The sequence below is a fragment of the Copadichromis virginalis genome, linkage group LG16, assembly GCF_057382275.1.
Source record: "Copadichromis virginalis isolate Kocher_CV1m ecotype Utaka linkage group LG16, C_Virginalis_male_GT1.1, whole genome shotgun sequence".
Taxonomy (NCBI): domain Eukaryota; kingdom Metazoa; phylum Chordata; class Actinopteri; order Cichliformes; family Cichlidae; genus Copadichromis; species Copadichromis virginalis.
Window position 1 is genome coordinate 9,671,363 of NC_140633.1, and position 21,895 is coordinate 9,693,257.

The window sequence follows — 21,895 nt, forward strand, 5'->3', positions numbered from 1 at the left end:
TGTGGATCACAGGGTGAAGAGTGGCGACAGCCTAGAGTCAGAATCCAGTGAAATATCTGCGTCACCTCTTACAAGTTTCCTGTAATCGGAGCTCAAAGATGTTAATATGTGGAGTACAGTAAAGCACAATGGGAAGATTTTGCTATGAATTTTCTCAAAATCCATACAGTAATTTTGGCTGTGGATCACAGGGTGCAGAGTGGGGGTCACCCAGAGTCATAATCCAGTGAAATATCTGCGTCACCTCTTACAGTTTTCCTGTAATCTGAGGTCAAAGATGAGGACATTAAAAGTATAGTTGAGTAAATTGGGTAAATTTTATTGTTAATTTTCTCTGAATCATACAGTAATTTGGGCTGTGGATCACAGGGGGGAAAGTGGAGATACACTAAAAATGGGAGTGGATTGTGACGTAAAATAGTGTCAGGACACAAAACACTGCGTTTCTAAGCCGGTTTTCACCCATACCGTAATATACGTAAGAGTAGTGCAACCACATTTTCGGTGCGGCTGGCGGGGCGGCTAGCTTGACTGCGACTTCGTAAGTGAGGGCTCACTTGACCGCAGTACTTCTAACCCCTGCGAGTCAATCGTCCAGTTTGAGCAGGAGCTGAATAACATGACTGAAAAAAATCGCACAGTGTTTGCCCAGCTTTAGGTGTACTGTCATCCGAGACTTGCACCGCAGTGACGGCGTTTGTTTCCCTGTTGGCCATGCTTCTTGTTGTGGTCATCTGTTGTCTTCCGGTATTTTCTCCGCAAGCGACCTTTCCTCGACCAATGAGATGAGCGGTAATCTGAATTGTCATACTCGAATTGTCATAAGTGTGCTGTCAGCTCATTGGTCACAAAGCAGGAGAGGGGCTGGGAATTATGTTTTCAAACAAAGTGTTAATTCCATAAACATTTATAGACTACTTTTGATTCTCACTGTATTACGGGACAAAGTGCGTCCCTTATTAGCTCAATACGGGACGTGTACTTTTGTTTCGAAATACGGGACGATTCCGTATTTTAAGGGACGGTTGGCAACCCTAGTTGTCATCGAGCAAAAACGGGCGCTGGAAACATGTAAATGTAATAATAACCACTGCAGCCAAGAAGAGTGCCTGACGAGCCCAGTTGTAAGTAAGCTATTAAGACTCGACTGTACACCGTGTTCGTGTTTTCCTCCGAAAACAATAAGTTCTGTTGGAGCAGTCTTTCAACGCCTCTCTCTGTCTCTCGCAAGCAGAGTTGACCCACACAACAAAGTAAAGCTATTTTTCGGCTATGAGCCGACAGGGACCCCGCCGTATTAGTCAGAGGTCCCTTTACTACAGTTCGGAGTCGCGGACCTTCAGTAACAGTAATAAATCACACAGCAATAGTACATTCACGTTGTTGTAAAAAGCATGATAATATATTAAGTAATCCAAAGTATTCAGAATACGTTACTGTCATTGAGTAACGTAACGGAATACGTTACAGAATACATTTTGGGGCATGTATTCTGTATTCTGTAATGGAATACATTTTAAAAGTAACCTTCCCAACACTGGCTGTGGAGGATAGAGTTAAGTTGAATATCATATATAAAGTAGGCTATAAAAAATGTTGTTGTTTTTTTTACGTGTGACATAAACACAAGTGTGAATGTTTTTAAATATATTATCTAATTGAGTTTGACTTTTGACGGCTGCCCTCCAAATGACACACGCTGAGTGTACGAAATTCTCAAGTTCTACTTCGTCCTTGAACGCAGCACTCCTGTAACCCTGTGTGATGCGTGTGGGAGGAAGAGGAGGGCTACATCTGATGTACGTGCCCTGTCCACTCCGTAAAGATCTGCAGGAGGACACGTCCGAGCTGCCGTCCAAGTCTTTTCTCTTCTGCTGGCGTGAATCGGAGTAAAGCTGGAGCCGGCGGTTCACTGTCCGCCGCCCGAGGAGCGGCACTTCCAGTGGAGTGGCACCGAGCGCCAGCCTCCGCCTTGGACCGACGAACTGGCTGAGATGTCCCGGCACATCTACACCCGTCACGGGATAGCAGAGGGGATGCAGAAGCCCGTGTTTCAGGTAGAAAAGGAAAAAAAAAAACATGACGTGAAACAGCGAGAATCTGTAGCAAATGTTTTAATGATGAAGACAAATCTTAAAATATATGCAAATATGCACGGGGGGATAATGAAGCCCCCTTACTCCACACTACGATGACATACCTAATAATAATAATAATAATAATTGGAAAAAAAAAAAAAGTCATCCTGCTCGTTGTCTTGGTGAGGATGCATTCATTATCTTCAACTAGTCCTCGAGGTGTTATTAGTCAAACTGAGACTGCACGGGATCTGCAGCGTGGCGTGAATTTGATTTATTCAAAAAGGAATGAAATTAGGTGCTCAATTATTAAGCACTTTATGACGGAGCCCAGCTCGTGATGCATGAGGTAGTTTAAAAAACTTTTCCAGAGAAGGGAGGTACTTTACCCCCTCCCATATTTTTTCAATGTTACAACATTTGCAGATTGTTAATGTAACTGTGTGCGCACTTAGATGTAATGAATGGGAGTGCTGCTATTTGATTACCAGGAAAGAATCAGATAGGAATCAGATATTATGAAGCATAATAATCAATGAAATAATTAATTTTCCCAAGACTATGTAGCCTAATAGTTGTGGTCAGAAATTCATCCTGCTCAGGATGGTTCAGGCTCGGGCTTGAATCACATTTCTTTGTGTTTTTGAACTGCTGACGTCACTAACTTTAAGGATTTTACTCCGGGTGGGGGGAAATTTTTGAACATTCAGTACATTAATCAGGCAAATAAAACATTATCTACTACAGAATGTGTGTAAATACAGAACTCAGCAAAGTGGCCTCGTTAGAGACCGTTATACACAGCAAAGGCACTTTTGCTTTGTGTTGTGATTTTCTGAAGTTATAGTTTGGCCATCCCTGCAATTTAAAATTAAGATGGGATCACTGAAAGTGATATTCCTCCCTCTGCTGTCACAAAGGGATATGATACCAGGCGCAAGAGTGTCATATGAGCCAAGCGCTGCAACCATTTACTATATTTCACCTCATTTCCTGCTCAAGTGAAGTATGCCGTCGCTGCACTTAAACAAATTGCTTGTGTGTGAAAATAGGTCAGAAAAAACTGAATCCGTACATCGGGGCAGTGTTCACGCAAAGCTGCACTTATCATAGACCTTAGTGTGACAGTCCGAGAAAGCATTAAAAGACCGGCTTCTTATAATCAGGTCATCACAGCAGACAAGAGACAGCTGGTTGGCATCAACGTCACTTTAACCAGAGAGACTGAGATGCTGGTTTTAACGGGGTTACTGAAAGGAAGGTGCCCTTGGGTTTGTCCTGTAGAGGAGAGGAGGATAAATAAAGGGAAGGGCCAACAAAAATACAATCACAAATATAAAATAAAAGAGCAGAGTTCATTCGCGGGTCTGTTTTGCCTTCATTAGGCTAACAGGGGGACTTACTCCAGACGCAGTCGACTGAAGAGGTCCGATGGCAGCACCACTTCCACCAGCTTCATCCTCAGACAGGTAGGACATGACGAACTTGAACTTTTAGAGGTCAAGCATAAACCTGACTGCATTTCTGCTTCGTCGAGGCATAGATCTGGTTAATACTGATGAAAGCTTCACCATGTAGCGCTGCACCTGGCTACAACACATATGACAAGCGTCTTTAGTTTAGGCAGCAACTCAGTTCAATTCAATTCAGTTTTATTCATATAGCACCAAATCACAACAACAGTTGCCTTGAGGTGCTTGATATTGTAATGAAAAAACCCTACAATAATACAGAGAAAACCCCAACTGTCAGATTAGGAAAAAGGAAGGAACAACTCTCTTTTAACAGGAAGAAACCTCAGGGGTCACCATCTGCTGCAACTGGTTTAGGGGTAAGGGGAGGGAGACGGGACAAAAGACACTGTGGAAGAGAGCCAGAGATTAATGGTCTTGGCAAACATCCTAATTGTGTCTTAATAGCCTACCAGGTCCTTTGGAAAGGAGTTAAAGAGCTATAAACAACACTATGAAGCACTTAAGACCAATAATTGATGCAAACCCCAGCTCTGACAGTGAGTGGTGAACACTTGCTGTTTGAAGATTTCCCTGGTGGAATGAAGTGTTTTTGAGAGCTCATCTCTGGACCACTGTTGATTTCTGACCTCAATCCATCATTACATAACTTTTGGTTAGACTCATATGGGTTTGGCTCCAATGTGAAGAGAAAACACTGTGGCAGCAGATAACATGTTGTCAGTCTAGAAGATGTTCTGCTGTAGTCCAGGGAATAGATGGCCTTGATTTGGTCTCACTTGGGAATTTAGCTAACTGACCTGCTTTTGAGTCATCTACCAAACTTTCACGAGTCACGGGAGCAGCGCCAGGCAACACTGTTTGGATGCACCGCCTCTTTTGTATATGTCACAGTGAAAACAAAATTCAATTTCTTAAGTCCCTTCTTTAATTCATAATGTGCTTGCGCCAGACTACTTTACAGTGCTTACCGTGGACTTTGACATCCTGCTGACAAGTTACCAAGGGAACCAAGGCTGCAGAGGCCATACAAAGATACAAGAATAGTTCATCTGTGACTACCTTTGTCCCAAAGCCCCACTCTTTCTCTCCCTTTTTCATGCTTTCAAACCTGACCTCAAACAAACTTGGTCACACGTGCTCTTTGGAGATACAGTAAATCAGGCCAAATCAAGTTGGAGAAAGAACTGAATCATCAGATGTCAGTTATGATGGTGTAGCCCTTCATTAGTCACAGAAATCATCTTTTTGTACATAATTCCATTTGAACAAAACTGAGCATAACACCAGATGATTAGCAATGTAAATAAAATATAAGATCTGTATTTTATTGAGCAGCACACTAATGAATGCAGTTTGTGTTCAGTGTAAACATCATCCATTAATTAGTGAATGCCTACTGCTTGACACTGGAGTAATAATATGACTCACAGGAAGTGAAGAAGGTGGAAAAGACAGTTTTGCAGACAGACCTCAAAGAAAGAAAGAGTAGACAAAAAGAAGGAGAGGCAAAAAGTAAAGCACAAGGACAGTGGAATGAAATGAAAGCTCTTGCCCACTCCATTTACTTATTACACACTCAGAGATTTCTGTAACGCCCCCGCTGTGATTTGTGTCATGACCGGTGTGATCGTCATCAGGTAAGAAGAGAAGGAGTGGGCTCTCTCTCTTTGATGCCCACGTGTATCCATAGTAACAGCCTTCAACAACAACAGGGGTCAAGCTGACAAGGTTGATTAGCAGAAAACTGCGCCGCCTCCTTTCTTTTCACAAGAAGGTAACAGTTTTTTTTTTAATTTATTTTACAGCAAAAACTCAATGAAAGGAGAAAAAAGTGAGATGAAGGCATTCTTTACAGCAGCCGAGGTAGATATCGAATGTTTTTATTGAACGTTCCTCCTCTACAGGTCATTTGTGGACATTACAGAATCATGGTCAACATTATAAATCTTCCCTGGACTCTGGAGTTATTAATGTTAGTTTGTTCAGCTCTGCAACGAGGGAGAAAAGGATTAGGCGTGATCCATGCGAATACCAATTTTTGTATCGTTTTCAAAATTTGGTTTTTAAATATTAGCCTTTTCTGTTGCAAATTGTGATCTTAGGCCAGTTCAAATGTGGCTATGTGATGTTAAGAGTCCAAGAAAGACCAAAAAAGTTGCAGTGTCACAGTTCAGTGCAGCCATTTACTGTCTGATCAATTTTTGTGGTTCCAAAGACAGATCACGTTGTACAGTACAGTAAAATGATGGTGATACCAGATGTCAGTAATTTACTGTAAATTACTTTGAAGTAACATTACATCACTCGTAACCTTGCAGTATTTCACTTTACAATGACATTACGATTGGAAAAAAAGAAAGAATAATGTTCATTTTACTGTGTGGGTGTGGTTTGACAAGATATGACAGGTTGTGTTGGCAGCATAAGCAAACAGCAATCCAACTGTCACCAGAATGCAATATAAATATTGCTCTTCACCCACTTCAAACCAGTAGGAGCACAAATACAAAATTTTTCATCTGTGTAATAACCAAAGATTGGCAGAAAATAGTGCATTTAACTAGGAGACCACAGGGATCAGGGCAAGGCGAGGTGGGGTCTGCCGTCTTCTGAATGACCTCTGGTGCTTGTCTTACAAAGAAAAATGAGAGAAAATGACTTAAATTAATTGTTTGCTCCAATGGACGGCTGTGTCACAATACAGGGACATTATGTTCCAGGAGATATGGATGACGAGTCTGAGTCACTGCATGTGATACCGAACAGATCTGCTGCCGAGATGGTAAAAAACTGATTCTCCCAGATGGTACGCAGAGCACCTACACACAGATGTTTATGTGTGCTGTTGGCGAGTGGATACCTGATCGAATCCTGAGCCAGGCTTTAAGGTCCATGAAAGGATTATTTATAAGACAGACTTGTAAAAAGGCCTTTAACCTTTCCTCCATAGCAACAACTTAAAGATGCAGATAGACACAGAAGATGAAACATTCAGCTTTTTTATTGTCTGTTTGGATTTGCATCTGTTTGCAACCAGTTTGCACTTCTCTCTGGTCACTTAGCATTTTTGTAGCAATTCTTGTAATGTGAATTTTCTATCTCCTTATGCTAATTTGTCATCTGTTTCTGTTCAGTTTTTGTCTCTGTACACAGTTTCAGGTTCTTTTGTCTGTTCAAAATCGTTTTGCAGCTGTCTGTATTCATCGCACCTCTTTCTTCGGCTGGCTCTATTTGACCCTCATGCATCTAATTATGTTTTGTTTTTAAGACTAGCTGCTGGTTTGCATCTTTGGAGGTCTTTGCAATTGTTAAATGCATTGACCTCTTAATAAGAAATGTTAACTCCCCCTTCAAACAGGGGTTCTGAACTCTTGAGGTTAGCTGGGTCTGTACTCGGGTAGGCCATTCAGCAGTTCTGAACTATGGTTGGGATTTTATCAGGAATTCCTGAATTCATATTAATATGAAACAATATATATGTAGCAAATGACAAGAAAGATCATCTCCTTCAAAGGTCCCACATTTACATTGTGTACAGCTCTCATTATCTTCGTTGTTTTTTTTTAGTCTTTCAGTTCTACCGGAATCTACTACTTATAACATAGACACTTCTCTACACATATGTATTAAAGATAGGTGCTATGAGTGGGAATAATTTTACAGTGCTGCTAACAGCAAGTACATGTATGTAATTTAATTTAGGGTTTATGCTGTCTAACAAAAAATGAGTAAAAAGCACCAACAACCGGTTGCAGCAGATGGCTCCGCCCCTCCCTGAGCCTGGTTCTGCTGGAGGTTTCTTCCTGTTAGAAGGGAGTTTTTCCTTCACTGTCGCCAAGTGCTTGCTCACAGGGAGTCATCTCATCGTTGTTGTTTTCTCTGTATGTGGGGTTATAAAGTGCCTTGAGGCAACTCTTGTTGTGATTTGGCACCATATAAATAATGTTGAATTAAATTATTCAAAGCAGAATAATTGTCATTTGGGGAACTCTGAGCTTATTAAAACCAGTCTGTCTTGATAACACAGACATAAACATATATGTATATATTTAAAAACCCCAAACCAAGCAATTTATGTTTATCATGGTTCAAAGGTGAAGGCACAGATGATCTTTTTTTCTTGGTGTTGGAATTAATAAGCCTAGGTCAAGTTAATTCCTACTCTAGCTGTCTCTTACTTACAGTTAATTCAGTTGATGCTGACATCCAAATGACGGGAAGACAAGGGGTTTCACACGTAGCAGACCTTTTATTTTGAGATGTCCTGAGGACACAACAAGAGTACAGTGATGAATTTTGGTGGACCAATAGATGTTCTCAGCAGAAAATGACCTCTTAGTCACAGCCGAATTTCCTGACTGCCTCTGTTACGTCGCCTGAATTAATTTCTTATCTCACATTCACGTCCTGGATCGTCGTGTTTTCATTCTCTAAATCTGTTCCGTTGCTTTACATGAATAAATCTTGGAATCATGAATGAATGTAAGGCTCGCAGAGTTAATTGATTGAATTCATTGTGAGATTGATAAACCTATAATGCCGTCCCGGAAATTTAATTTGCCTTGCCGACTCACGATACATCAAACAGAGGCAACTCTTTAACCTCATCTTTCAGCTTGCAGCTTGCAAAGTGATAAGGAAGAGACTTCACACTGCTAATCCGCCTTATGTAGGTCACATGGCTAAACTCAACAGCCTTTAATTTGTGAATTACTTGATGGGCCAAGCCACCGCTGCCGTCGCTCGCAGCTGGTATTGCACGCTAGTTTGTCAGCACCTCCTGAGTAGATGATGGAGACAATCTCATAAATTACAAATGAAAGGTACTTTGTTATCAGTTGGAAATGATTGCATGCTTAATTTAGAAAATGGCAAAAGGAGTGGGAGCAAGTTGGAGTGCCTTTCTAGCTGAGAAACTAAAGTTCCTTTCTGGCTTGTCTGACATTTCTTGCACTTTGTTTCTCTGGGATGTTACATTTTGTCTCTTGATTGGGCACAGCGTGTGTTGGAGACATAAAACGCCTAAACGAGTTCTCACATGTTCAACCTGTTTCTACCCTGATAGGTTTTCTGATTTTTAAAGGATCTAACTGAACTCAAATGGATGACAGTGACAGCTCGAGATATGAGTAAGAACACAAACTCTTTGTGCCTCTCTTATCCACTTTGTTCCATTATTAGTTCAGTTTCTTGTCATTTTTGCAGCCTGTGTGCGTATGTGTTTATTTTCAGTAAGGTAATGTTGCTCGAGCTGTCGTGTTACACGTGATATCTAATTATACCACCAGATCTACGTGGCAGCTCGGACCCACTTTTCTCCAGAAGCATATTTCACCCTTTGTGCTCTTTCTGTTTTGCTTCCCATCTTTCTTTATTTCTCTCTTTCTTTAAAAAAAAAAAAAGCACCCTTATATGTGATATTTCATGCAGCTTCAGCCTGAATAAAATGACCTTTATTCTGAAAGGTCTCCCTTTGATCTACTGTTCCACACGGGCCAGAGGGGGTCTGCTGGGAGCTGCTGTGCAGAATAAAGACACAGAGCAATATCTAAATAATAATGGATTGGATTTATATAGCGCTTTTCAAGGCACCCAAAGCGCTTTACAATACCACTATTCATTCACTCTCACATTCATACACTGATGTGAGAGTGATGAATGATGAGGATGTAGCACCCGGCTCTGTGCCTCCACTAAAATACGTGCAGGATAGACACAAAAAAATCAGATGTTTTGGGAAGAGCTTGTTCGGAGCAAGCTTAAAAAAAAGGAAAAGGAAAAAAGCGTGGCGATGTTGATGAAGATGCATTATCGGATCAAGAGAGGGTGCTGTTGCTCTACTATGCCAAACAAATGGCAACGTCCCAGTGCCAAACTTGTTTGAGTAGGATCATTGCTGAGTTTGTGTAACGTGTGTGTGTCTGTGTATTTTTAACAGGGAAATTTATATTATTATTGTGAATAGTATCAAGAATTTCTTTTAAAGCTCAAAGCCAAAGGAGGGAAATATGAATTGCAAAACAAATACTGTAATTTACCTTATTAATGATTTTCATGTATGTTTGTATTTCTGAGGTGTTTACTCTGAAAATAAACAGTCTTTCAGCTGCACAAATGAAAACCTTTTGTACAGCAATGAATTCAAAGTCTTTATCTAATTTGTAGCTTAACATCCTGCGGTAATTATGGGATGGTTAAAATAGGAATCTATATTTTTTAAATGCACTGTTGTTTCACATGTAAAGTAGTTATAATAGCAACAGATGCTGTCCATGAAAGGTGTCAAACTGTAGATTTGAAGTTCTCTAGCTTTTCTTGATTGATCTCCTCTGCCATCACTCTCCCTGTAGCAGATATTTACAGATTGATTTTTACGGCTCCGGTGTGTTCATGAAGCTGTAAAGACGCGGGCGCTCCTTGTAGCGGAGCAGCGGCTCGATCGCATCGAGTCTGCCTCTCGTTCTAAGTATCATCACTCAGCTGTTTGCCTTTGCTGCCGTTCTGCATGTGCAAATTAAATGTCGGTGTTTAGTGTGAAAGATTACCTCACGCTCACATACAAGGACAGGATTGACACGGCTTGCTGGTTAATGATGCTCTCAGGCTGCAGACGCCCCCGCCTCTTTCTCTTCTCTCTTCCTTATTCACAGCCAGCCGGGCTGACTGGAGCCTGCATCGGCCAATCGGCAGCCTGCATCTCACGTCTGTCATCAACCAGTGCTGGGGAAGGGATTGGCTCGTGCAATCTCAGCTTGGAAGGCAGATGAAATGCCAGGTCTGCTCAGCCTCTGGGGATAGCCAAGCTTGCCTTATAATGGGAAACAACACTTGTTTGACCTGGGAGCAGTAACATCTAATTCAGCATTAGGAGAAGACTGGACTCCAGCTTTTTTCCCTTTTCTTTTATAAATCTGTTGTTCTTCTGTGATCTGGGTTCTTTTTCATCTACCTTCATGTGGAGGAAGAGACTGCTGGTGCTCTCTGTCACTCCCCTATCCTCATCATCCATCCTCTCCAGAACAGGTTGATCTTGAGCCGTTTCGAACTATCTTTGCACTGAAGAGCTCATTTTTGGGAACCTCACTCCTCCATGTACGATAACTTGTACCTTCATGGATTTGAAGACTCGGAGGCGGTGAGTGGAGAGTGGCGTCTGGCACTTGTAAACCACGCTGTTCTGTTCCGTCGTGGCTGCTTGATCCATACATAAACTCCCACAGAATGCGTTGAGACTTGAGTGGGCTGAGCGTGCACTCACCTCGGGGGAGTTAGAGGAAGGTGTGTGTGTGTGAGTGTGCATTTGTGTGCATGTCTCCTCAACCGGTCAAAAAGAAAAATACAGTTTTCTCACTGATACTATCAGCTTGGACGCCAGTTCTCCTCCTGTCTGGGCCGGCTGTCTGCAAAGCTGAAAAGTATTGTCTTTACCATGTATGGCTGACTGGCCGGTATGCATGCTGTTTGCCTCTGTTTATGAGCATTGTGAGCACGTCTGCATGATTCCTGTGTGCCTCCACCTTTATCAAACCCCACTGTACATCATCATGGTTTATTGAAAAGGCCAACAAACATAATCAGCATTCACTACTGCGTGATGCTGATGTGCTGATGCGTGCCAACTGTTACATTCGTCACTCGCAGCATGAATGCCTTTATGTTCGAGAAACACGTTGCCATTAAGGGAATTCTCATCTTTGCCACAGATAAGTGTGCGTAGGCACCTTTAATACAAAGAGGCAGACAGCAAGAAAAATCTGCGGAAGCAGAGAAAAATGCTTACAAAGGCAAGGAATATAGAAACTGCTGCCGGGTGGGGAGGAGGGAGGGAATCCCACTGAGGCAGAATCTGTCAGAACCTTTCCATAAGTCCACCTGAGATACCGGCTGCCTCATAAAGACTAAAAAGTAGAGTTAGCATGTTCTGTCCTGTCTGCAGCGTATACAGAGAGATCTTCTGTGTTTGCGTTGTTGTTTGTTGCGACTTTGAAAAATGTGTTCATTTTTATGTGCCAAGTTTTGTAGGTGGTGTGGTATTAGTAGCTTCTCTTTGCTGTTGTTTCTTTCCTGCATTGGGAGTTATTTCCAAAAACTCAAATTTCAGGCCTTACACTCAAAAGCTCTGAGTGCCCAAAATAACTCTCTTAATTTAGTTACTCTCTTAGCTGATAGTACAGCAAGATCCAGAAATAACATGTTTATTTTTTATTATTATTATACGTCAGAATAACTAATGAGCCTGAAGACAGTTTACTCCCATGTGAGACTGCTCGGGAAATGGATTCGGGAAAATCCCAGTACTCTCTAGAAACTGTCTCATACAGGATAAAACTGGATCCATTCAGTCCTTCATTACTACTAAGTCAAAAACACACTACGTTTGATCCTGCTGGTCAATTACAGTGAATCAGTCAATGAGTATTTCTGTCAATACAGGCAGCCTTTGGTTCTGTGTACTTTAATAAGTACTATTAAATCAAACCTGGAGAACTTGTTCATGCACTCTGTTGGGCTGCTGTGTTCCACATTGTTCCATATTTAGCTGTACTGGCAGCGTCACAGAACACACCTTTGACCTTACTGACCCTGTGGTTTGCTATCAGCACTTATCTTTAGCTTGTTTTGTTTTTTTTAAAGCCAGGAATGTCACACAGACTTGTCATTCATTTCATTTCCAGCATATATTAAACTGCAGGCTCTCTTGTGTGACTTATTTTCAGTAAGAGTTTTGGAGTGACATTGTTTGACACACGAATATATTCTATGTGTTTGGCGTTTATGACCTTCCCACCTTTTTTTTTTTTTTTTTTTTTTTTTGACGATTACTCCTTCTTTTCCAAAGCTCAACATTTTCCAGCCCTCGGACAGTTTCACTAGAAATGTTAGTCAAGTAAAATTAACACTCCAAATTAAAAATCCAGAACAAGTGTTTTACCCAAGACTACCCAGAAAGCAGCTTTTTGGTCCATTTTAAAAATGTTTAGCAGAACATGCAGGACTTTCCGTTTTGTGGCCTTGATCCATTTTTATCTGATGTAATATTTAGAGTCATAGTTGGTGGAAACTTCCATATGAGTATTATTCTTTTTTTGCAGAGTCACTGTCCTTCCCTAGCTTCTGGTAGTGATGTAAACCACTTTCTACCCTTCTGCAAACATACAGTATTGTTCACTGCATGACTCACCTTTATAACAGGTATTATGAAAAACACAAAGCCCAGTAAACCTTCTGCGCTGGCTCATAGTAGTTTTACTATTGCAAATAGTAGTGCAAACGTGGAAGCAGCGCCTGAAGAAGACACTGTTTATTTCTAAACCAAGTCTTTCCATTATACACTCACTGGACCCCTTGGTACTCAAAGGTTTCATCCATTTTTCGTCTTCAGAGTTGTTTTAATTCTTTGTGGGGCAGGTTCAAAAAGGTATTGGAAACTTTGCTCATGGATTTTGGTCCAGTTTGACATCGCAGTATCAAACAGTTTTTGCAGTCGCTGTCAACAAATCACCCATTCCACCGCATACATCATGGATTGAGATCTATTGGCTTTTTGGCTGTTTAAGTACAGTGAACTTACTCATGGTAAAGTAGCCTGTTTGAAATTATTTGAACTTTGTGACAGGACACATCCTGTTGGAAGCAAAAGCAAAATGTACAGCAAACTCTGGCATTTAAAGGGTGCTGAGATGGTACTGAGGGCGATACTCTATTTTCTCTTTTTTTGGCCATGCTCTGTAAACCCAAGAGGTGTATACCCAAAACCCTGCGCTGAATCATACTTGTTATTAATCTCTGGCTCTTTTCCACAGCATGTCTTTTATCCTGTCTTCCTTCTCTCTCCCCAACCGGTCGCAGCAGATGGCCCCGCCCCTCCCTGAGTCTGGTTCTGCCGGAGGTTTCTTCCTGTTAAAAGGGAGTTTTTCCTTCCCACTGTCGCCAAAGTGCTTGCTCATAGGGGGTCATATCATTGTTGGGGTTTTTTTTCTCTGTATGTATTATTGTAGGGTCTACCTTACAATATAAAGCGCCTTGAGGCGACTGTTGTTGTGATTTGGCGCTGTAGAAATAAAATTGAATTGAATGGTTTTGTAGGAAAATCCCATAGACTGCGACCAACAATCATGCCATGCTCAATTCAGTTAACTTCAACAAGATATTTATGATGACGTCTAAATGCGTTGAATTGGCTGCTCAGATATTTGCATTCATGAGCAAGTGAACAGGTATATCTAACAGAGTGAGTACACAAGGAGCTAAAGGCCCAAAGTGGGCCAGGTTTTCAAAGAACTTAGAGACGTTTATCCCTTAAAGCTACTGGATGCAGTGTTGGTGCCAGCTGAGTGTGCTGAGGAGGGAATGCTTTTCGTCTTACAGTCTGGGACTGATAGTCACATAGGTCAGGGGAGGAAGATGATTGGAGATGGGAGAACGGACTGAGCTTCGGCATCTGGACAGATAAGGTTAGAGTGTGGCATGACGGACTCAAGACCGGCCACTTGACACTTCGATAATGAGCCACAGTTTGTGCAGAAACGAAAAGCGGGGGGTAGGAGTCTTTGCTTGTGTAATGTGCATGACAGTAATTTTAGACATGCCTTGTGTTGACTGACGTCTTTGTCATGCATTAATAACTTCAGGTTTGTAAAGTGGCAGATGTAGGGATCTGAGGTAATATGGCCTGATTTTAAAACACTACTACTAGTAACAACTGGATTTTTATTCTTACTTTTGAGATGATTGCTTCCAATAAACGTGCACAAGGGTATGAAAAATAAACTGTTATTTTACATTATAATATAATGTAAAAGTAAAGCTACTGTTTAAAACAATAGGTTCATGTTATAAACAAAGCCAGCCTCCATGTTGAAGATAAAATGTACATTATTCTGTGTTACAAAAAGATGTAGTTTGTTATTTTAAAAGAAAAAAACATACATCAGGTGATACTCTGCAGTGGGCAGCTGTGTGGTGGTTTTATTTCTTTTTCTCCACTCTTCCAGCTATAGATTTCATTTGTAATGAGGCAGTAAATAACAGTTATTTGTACCAACCAAAGACTCCCATGGCTCTGAATGGATCATTAGCGGAGACGCCTGCAAGCCCTGGACAAAGACATTAATCCACACTGTCCAGCCTGGCAGGTTGACTTCAAAGACTTATTCTAGTACCAATGCCCTGTTACACATTTTGCCCTGTTACACATTTTCATTTAATTTTTGATGTCCAGTGGGAGTGATAGTCACCAAACCCATGCTTCAAGGCCATATTCAGGATAGGAACACATCTTTTCATAATCTCTTTGAAAGGTTGCAAATGGGGGACAAAGACATTCAACTAAAAAAATTAAGGCACTTTAAAAAATAATCGAATGCATTTCAAACTGCTTCACAAGTGACAGACAGGATGGAAATATAAGAGAAACAAATATGAAGAAATCAGTATCCAAACAAGATTTTGTCTACTGCTCCATGCGAGATTTGTGTCCTCCATGAGCTCACCATAGCAAACCTGCATCAAAGTTTCTCAGGTGTACTGACCCAGTCAAACTCCCCATCTGCCACTGTCCCCCGAGTCGATCCCTGACAACAGTTGGGTGAGCCTCCTTGCCTCCTGGGGTAAGTGAGCATAAAGAGGGTGGCACGGTAGTGAGCACTGTTCCCTCACAGCAAGAATATCCCGATTCTGAATCCACCGCTCAGCCTTTCTGTGTCAAGTTTGCATGTTCTCCATGTGCCACATGGGTTCTCTCCTTGTACTCTGACTCCCTCCAACAGGGCAAAGACATGCATGGTAAGTTGGTTGGTGATTCTAACCTTAGAAATGAACATTAGCTCGAATGGTTCTGTTCTGTATCTCTACTGACGTGTCCACGTGGTATGGGTTTGTGAGCTTTTACCCTGAGACGGCTGGGTTAGACTGCCTAAATTGGAAAAGGAATTAGCAGAAAATGGATAGATGAAACATATCAAGAGATGAATGCATAACAAAAAAAAATGCATTTGATGGAAAAGTTTGGAAAGACAATTCTGAATTATTCTGAAAGACAATGGGAGTGAATTATCAGTCACTCCCATTAGCAAACCATGACAATTCCAAGTTTATTTATATAGCATATTTGAAACAACCTCAGTTGACCAAGATGCTGTGCAATGTAATTATTAACGTGCAATTATTAGCATGTTAATAATTACATTAATGTACGTTAATTACATTAATATAAAACATAATTACACATGTGTTATATTACATAACACATATGTAATATCATACATACACATGCAGCGAGAGTTCTGTTTGTCATGCCAGATGATCTTGATGACGACGGCCTCGAAGCAGTGCATCACGCCTTAGTCAGAAGTCAAGGGTTTATAAGCATGTGTCATGCTGCCTGCAGCTTTGCACCATCGTTGTCATATATATGTGAAGAATCACAGCTTTCACATATTTTAAGATGAAACTGGAATAGCGGTGTGCGTTTGGCATCTAGTTGTAATATTTCAACGATAGTAAGATATTCCCAAAACAAACTATTTTCTGACATTTGCTCAAAAAGTCTTTCTTCACCACATATGACATTTTAAGATGAGACAAATGATGCTCTTTTTATAATATGGCATAGCTGCACCCTCCTTCTTCAGTCCTTGTCCTGCATGGATAGGTTGTTTTAAATAGAGCGTCTGGCAGCATCCATGGGGGAACAGACTGTCCTGTCATCTGCTAGGTAAACATTTATGCTAAAGTCCAGTTTTTCAGCCCATTTAGCCGAAACTGCAGGACTCTGAACATCCACCAGCTGGCTACTCGGCAGAACTGAATGCTGAATCCGCCTGAGTTGATGAGCTGGAGACATACTGGTATGAAGCAACAAGGCATGTCTGTATTTAAACTGGTGTAACTGAGCACATTCACATGAATATTAGCGTGTATTAAGACTGAAATGAGGTATTGTGTTTTATTGTATTAATTATCGGCCTTTTTTTCAATCATTCATCATCTCCTGACATCTGCTTTCACAGTTTCCCCAGTTATTAAATATCATGGTGTCTGAATGAAGCTGACAGACAGAATCGGAGTGTTAGTTTGTTCTCTGTGACTTTATTTCTGGCACACACAGGAACATGATATTCTGAGTTTTGTTCTGTTTTGAGTGGATGGATGGCATGACGACTCCGGGGCACAATACTGTTTAACTGTTTAGAAAGAAGATATTTAACTCCACCTGGGCGGGGCCTTTCTGTGTGGAGTTTGCATGTTGTCCCTGTTTTTGCGTGGGTTCTCTCTGGGTACTCTGACATCCTCCCACCATCCAAAAACATGCTGTTAGTGGGCTTAGGTTAAATGGTGATTCTAAATTGCTCATAGGGGTGAATGTGAGTGTGAATGGTTGTCTGTCTTTCTGTGTTAGCCTCTCGCCCTATGGTAGCTGGGATATGGTGGAAGAGGGAGGATGGATGGATGGATGGACACTTTTTAAGGATTTTGTTTTGCTATCATATATTTCTTCATTTGTTTTGATGTTAATCAGGACACATGTTGTTTCATGTGTCACATGGTGGGAAATGAGCTGCTTTGATTGATGAACAGCGATATGAAAGAAAAGAAGTCATTAAAATGAATGAATACAGTCATGCATTACGTCATTACTCCTTCATTATACATTACATCATACCACGTGGTTTGGTAGCATAGTCGTCTTTTCAGATATTGCATAACATTTTCACAGTACGCGTTAACTGAATGTCTGTAGTGCTTTGTTCCTGTAACTATAGTCCAAGTGACAGATACAAGCAGTCAGATTTGCAAATAAAGAGATTTATTAATGCCTGCAGGCAGGTGGGTTACATGAACTGTGAGGCCAGTGAATCATAAATGATATTGACATTGCTGGTGGCAACTATTTTAGCAGCTATGTTCCGTCTCATCATTCAGCCATTTCCCTTATTTAATGCTGGTGACAAGGAGAATAACTGGCTCATGACCCTGGAGAGAAGGGTGTGCACAGCAGCCTGCAGGCCACAGAACATAGTACATTGCCTCTACCCTGAATGGAAAGCACTGATTAGCAGAAATTAACATTTGAACCCCAGAGACTCTATGCAGTCTAATACAGTGCACTGAGTTAGACCTTTCCTGCTAGTAAGACACGTGTCCAGTGTCCATGCTTATGTAATTATTCATCTGCACCTACAATAATTTTGATTACTGTATGGGTTTGGATTGTTTTCAGAAGCTTTTCAAAGACCAAAGGAGGGTAACTGACTGATATTTTGCTCAGTAAATGTTTTCTTCTCAATTTAACAACATATTAGCTGTGATCTCAAGTACTGTTCAAGTCTGCTAAGGCAAAGTTACAGTATGTTGCTTTGGCCATTTATTGGACTTTTTTGGTTTAGAACATCACTATTTTATCCACAGTGACGACACAGGATTTTAAAATGCTGTGGCTGTTTATATAAAATAGTCCTTGAAGCATTTCTCAGTCGCAGTAGTATCTTGAAAATGCCTCTGATTGCTTAATTAGGCAGTTACTGTAAAGCATTATCAAAATTAAAGTTGATTTCAATTATCGCAAGACTTTAAAACTGCATGGATTATATCAGCATTCAAAATGGTTCAAAGGTTTGGTTCTAATAGTTTTGTTGCTAAAGTAACAATTTCCTCTATAAATAAACAATTTCTAGTAATGTTTATAATCTCATGGGATCTACATCCACTACTGATGAAGTGTCCCAAATATTTAATATTATAATCTAGATCAGATTTCTAATCCCTAAACCTAACCAAGGAAGGTAAAAAGAAACTAAAAAATGGCAGAATAGCTTATGATAAAAGACCGAAACACCCTGTGAATTTGAGGCACACAACGACGTGTCCCGCTGGTAAAGTTTCCGGGTTGCCTTTCCTCATAGTAGCCATCCCTCAAGACTTTCTCCATTTGAAGGAATGCACTATAAGGGATTGTAACATATAGTCATTTTATTGAATCATCACATAACAGGACATTGACTTTTTCTCTGTTTTACTTGTGTCCATAATTTTCCTCTCGCCTGCTTTGATTCTTTGCTCATACAGAGGCTGCTAGCTTTAGCCTTGGCTACTTTGCCTTTTTAACTTAAAATGTCCATGTTCAGTTGGGTAGGTTATAATTCAGGTGTCTGATTAGGTTTGCTGTTACAGGCCCCTTCTACATTGTCTCTTACAGTGAAGAGCGTCTACACTAACGCCGTGTTAGTGGCTGCGCATGTGTGCATGTTACACATGCGTAGACTGGGTTGTATGCAAGGCTGACTGGTTGCTCACTGGTCCAAGTTAAAAACCCTGGAAACTGCCCAATACTGGTCCCTGGCGCATCAACAGGAGCATCCATCTGTCCATTTGCTTCCGCTTATAGAGCTCAGGGGAGGGGGGCTTAACCAGCTGCCATAGGGTGAAAGGTGGGGTATGAACTGGACTGGTCACCAGTCTGTCCCAGGGCTAACACAGAGAGTTAGAGAAACATTCACACCTACAGATAATCAATAACAACCATGTAACCTAATAACCTCCATATCTCTGGAGTGTGTGAGTGTCTGTTTTTGGTCACATATTGGTATTTTTAATGTTTAGTAACTCCTCTATTTGTCCCTGTAATTGTTAACTAGTCTGTTTTTAACTCAAAATAAACACTTTTTCACCAATGCATTTTTCAACTGCATAAAATTCAGTGTATTCAAAAACTATATTACCACTATAATTAAAAGATTTCACAGTGTTCAAGCACTCTGTTCTGCCATGGTGCAGTTGTAGCAAATTGAACTGTTGCCAGTTCTCCCACATGGCATTACAAACAGTAACAGTACCGGTCAGCCAAAGGTGACGTCCTCAGAGCCAAGATTTGCATTACTGCTGTGAGTTGACAGTGTAAGCAAACTATAAGTCAGCCCTGTTTGAAAATAGAGGCCTTGTACACTGTGGCTGAAAGCACTTGTTATGACTGATGGGTTTGTATTCCAGGTCCATTATCCCAACTCATGTGCAAGAAGTGTGTTCTTTTTGTTTCACTCTCATGAGCCTATAGCATTAAGCTGATATAGTCACCTTAAATATTCAGGAAGGCAGGAATAGTTTTAAATGGTTTATTCCCAGAAGTGTGGCACAGAGGCTTGCAGGGTAGCCAACAAGTAAGCAGACAGGTAACAGGAACAAACTGGAGACTGGGCAACTTCAAATCAACTGTGCATTGAATTGGACCACTGCTTATCAAGAATTAAATCATGCTAGCTGTGCTATGGCCTGCATAGATCTTAGACGATCCTTTTGCTGGAAAACCACACATTCCCAGTGAATCACAGATGTAAGTCACAATGGATAGGATGCCTTTTATTGGTGGGGTGTCCAAACCATCCTTTGTATTACTAGAGCTTTGCTGGTGTTGATTAGCAGTAGTAGCGACAGGCTCTTGGTGGAACCTTGTAATGACTCTAGTCAGGATACTGGTGAGGTCTGGCACCCAAAAAGATTTATTGTTTAGTGCATGGCTGTTACAAGAACATCAGCCCCAGTTTCCATTTAAATTGAACTTATCCATAAGCTCTTTGGTGCAAAACACCATTTTGCCATTCTTTGCCTTTATTGCTACTGTAACAGCAACACAGATGCGATCTGTTTCACCAAGCCAGCTGGCAATTTATTTGCTGTGTCTATGAACTCAAAAGCACTTTTTTCCTCCCACAGAACTTGCTTCACACAAGTGAAATGTTCTCTCCCACCAAATCAAGTTTGCAAATTGCTTCAGTAATTATTCCTTCTTAATCCTTCTTAATACCATAAGGGAGGACAAAATATCAGCTGTGCAAAATATCCTGCAGTGTGCTTCCCTCACTGCAGGATGGGCAGCTCACTGTATTTGATGCCTGGAGCCTGTTGAGTGCAATGATGTTGTAATAATTCTCTGCTGTGGGAAAATGTGCTTCCCAGCTGAGCATTCACTGTTGTTTCAAATTATGTTGACACATTTTTTTTTTCAGCTAGTTGGTCAGAATCTTGCTCTTGTTGTAGTTCACAATCATTTTATCTGCCTTGAATAAGTGGGTGGGTGTTTTTACTGCTCCTCTAGCCCAGCAGTTAAAATGCCCAACACTGACTCTGCTGCAGAGTGACAGTTATGACATGTGATCAAACTGATCTTCAGCCTGAAGCAGACTTTATATTTATATACAGGCACACATACTTAAGAATAATGCCAGACAAGAATTAGCCTGAAACTCTCCACAAACCCAAATATGGTAAAAGGGGCGACACAAAAACACCACATTGGTACTGATGCCCCAAGGAGGGAATCCCTGGGTTGAGCTAACCAACTGACCTTGCTATCTCTTCCTGTACTTGGCGCCTCTCTCAACTGTCTCTATCGATTAATCCCCCAAACCTTATATTTACCATGCACAATTTCTACTTTTCCTGGTGTCTGTATAGGAAAAACACAGTATGGAGCAAAAATGTGGACATTAATAAAATTAGAAAAGTTACAGAAAAAAACTAAAATAAATTAGTTTCAAGAAATATTTTAACTTGAACTTACCTGTCAGAATTAAGATAAGAGACCTAGTACTGTTCTCATGTCTGTCTTAAAGTAAACTTTACACAGACAATGTATAAACTCACACTTTCCCTGTGATAGACAGTTTGATTACATTCTCACATCATGTGAAACCTTTACTAACAGCAGCTAACAGAGGCTAACAGCGGCTAATGAGGGCTAACAGTAGCTAACAGAGGCTAACAGCAGCAAAGCCTGCACTTACCAACAGAAAATTTCAGGATATCCTCAGTTTCTAACTCTCATCTGACAGAAGTGAGCTTCACTGACTCATCAGACTCTTTTCACAAAGAGTGAAAAGTTTCAGAGTAAATAGATATGAACACCTGCTATATTGACAGCTGAGGTAGACAGTTAATTGACAGCCTATACTCAACACAGATTTATGGCAGCCAGCCTTGTCTGATGCTAAAGTGGCCACTATAGCTAGGATTATGCACCTGAATTGGACCTACCATTGGCCTGATAAAAGGGGGGGAGCCTATGAACCATATAAAGCAAAATAAGTGATGTATTATATTTCATAAATTGAATGTTATATTTCTTTTAACAAAAAGCATGACTTAAGGTTGTTTTAGTTTTCTCCTCCAAATCTGAGAAGGATGGTGGGTGGGAGCATTTGTTTACTATTCCTTTAAAACAATACTTATGACTTAAATAGTGCGTTACCCCTAAGAAAATAAGAGATGAACATCATATTATTCAAATGTCCTTTTTGTCACTTTTACTTGAAATTATGTTACTGTGATAGTAACGAGCCTTTTTTCAAA

General features: G+C 40.8%; 1 protein-coding gene across 4 annotated transcripts in view; it reads left to right on the forward strand.

Annotated features, from left to right (window-relative positions):
* The first annotated feature begins 1,041 nt into the window (after positions 1-1,041).
* The window catches only part of cacnb4a (calcium channel, voltage-dependent, beta 4a subunit), a 37,196-nt gene continuing 16,342 nt past the window's right edge, over positions 1,042-21,895 (forward strand). For 2 of the 4 annotated variants that reach the window (XM_085435188.1, XM_085435190.1), the window contains exons 1-3: positions 1,042-1,124; positions 1,745-2,057; positions 3,464-3,547. In XM_085435188.1, coding sequence (XP_085291314.1) covers positions 1,995-2,057; positions 3,464-3,547 — 147 coding nt within the window. In that variant the 5' untranslated portion in view covers positions 1,042-1,124; positions 1,745-1,994. Of the gene's footprint in view, positions 1,125-1,744; positions 2,058-3,463; positions 3,548-10,272; positions 10,689-21,895 lie in introns of those variants that run through there. The other 2 variants (XM_085435189.1, XM_085435191.1) reach the window with 2 other exon arrangements.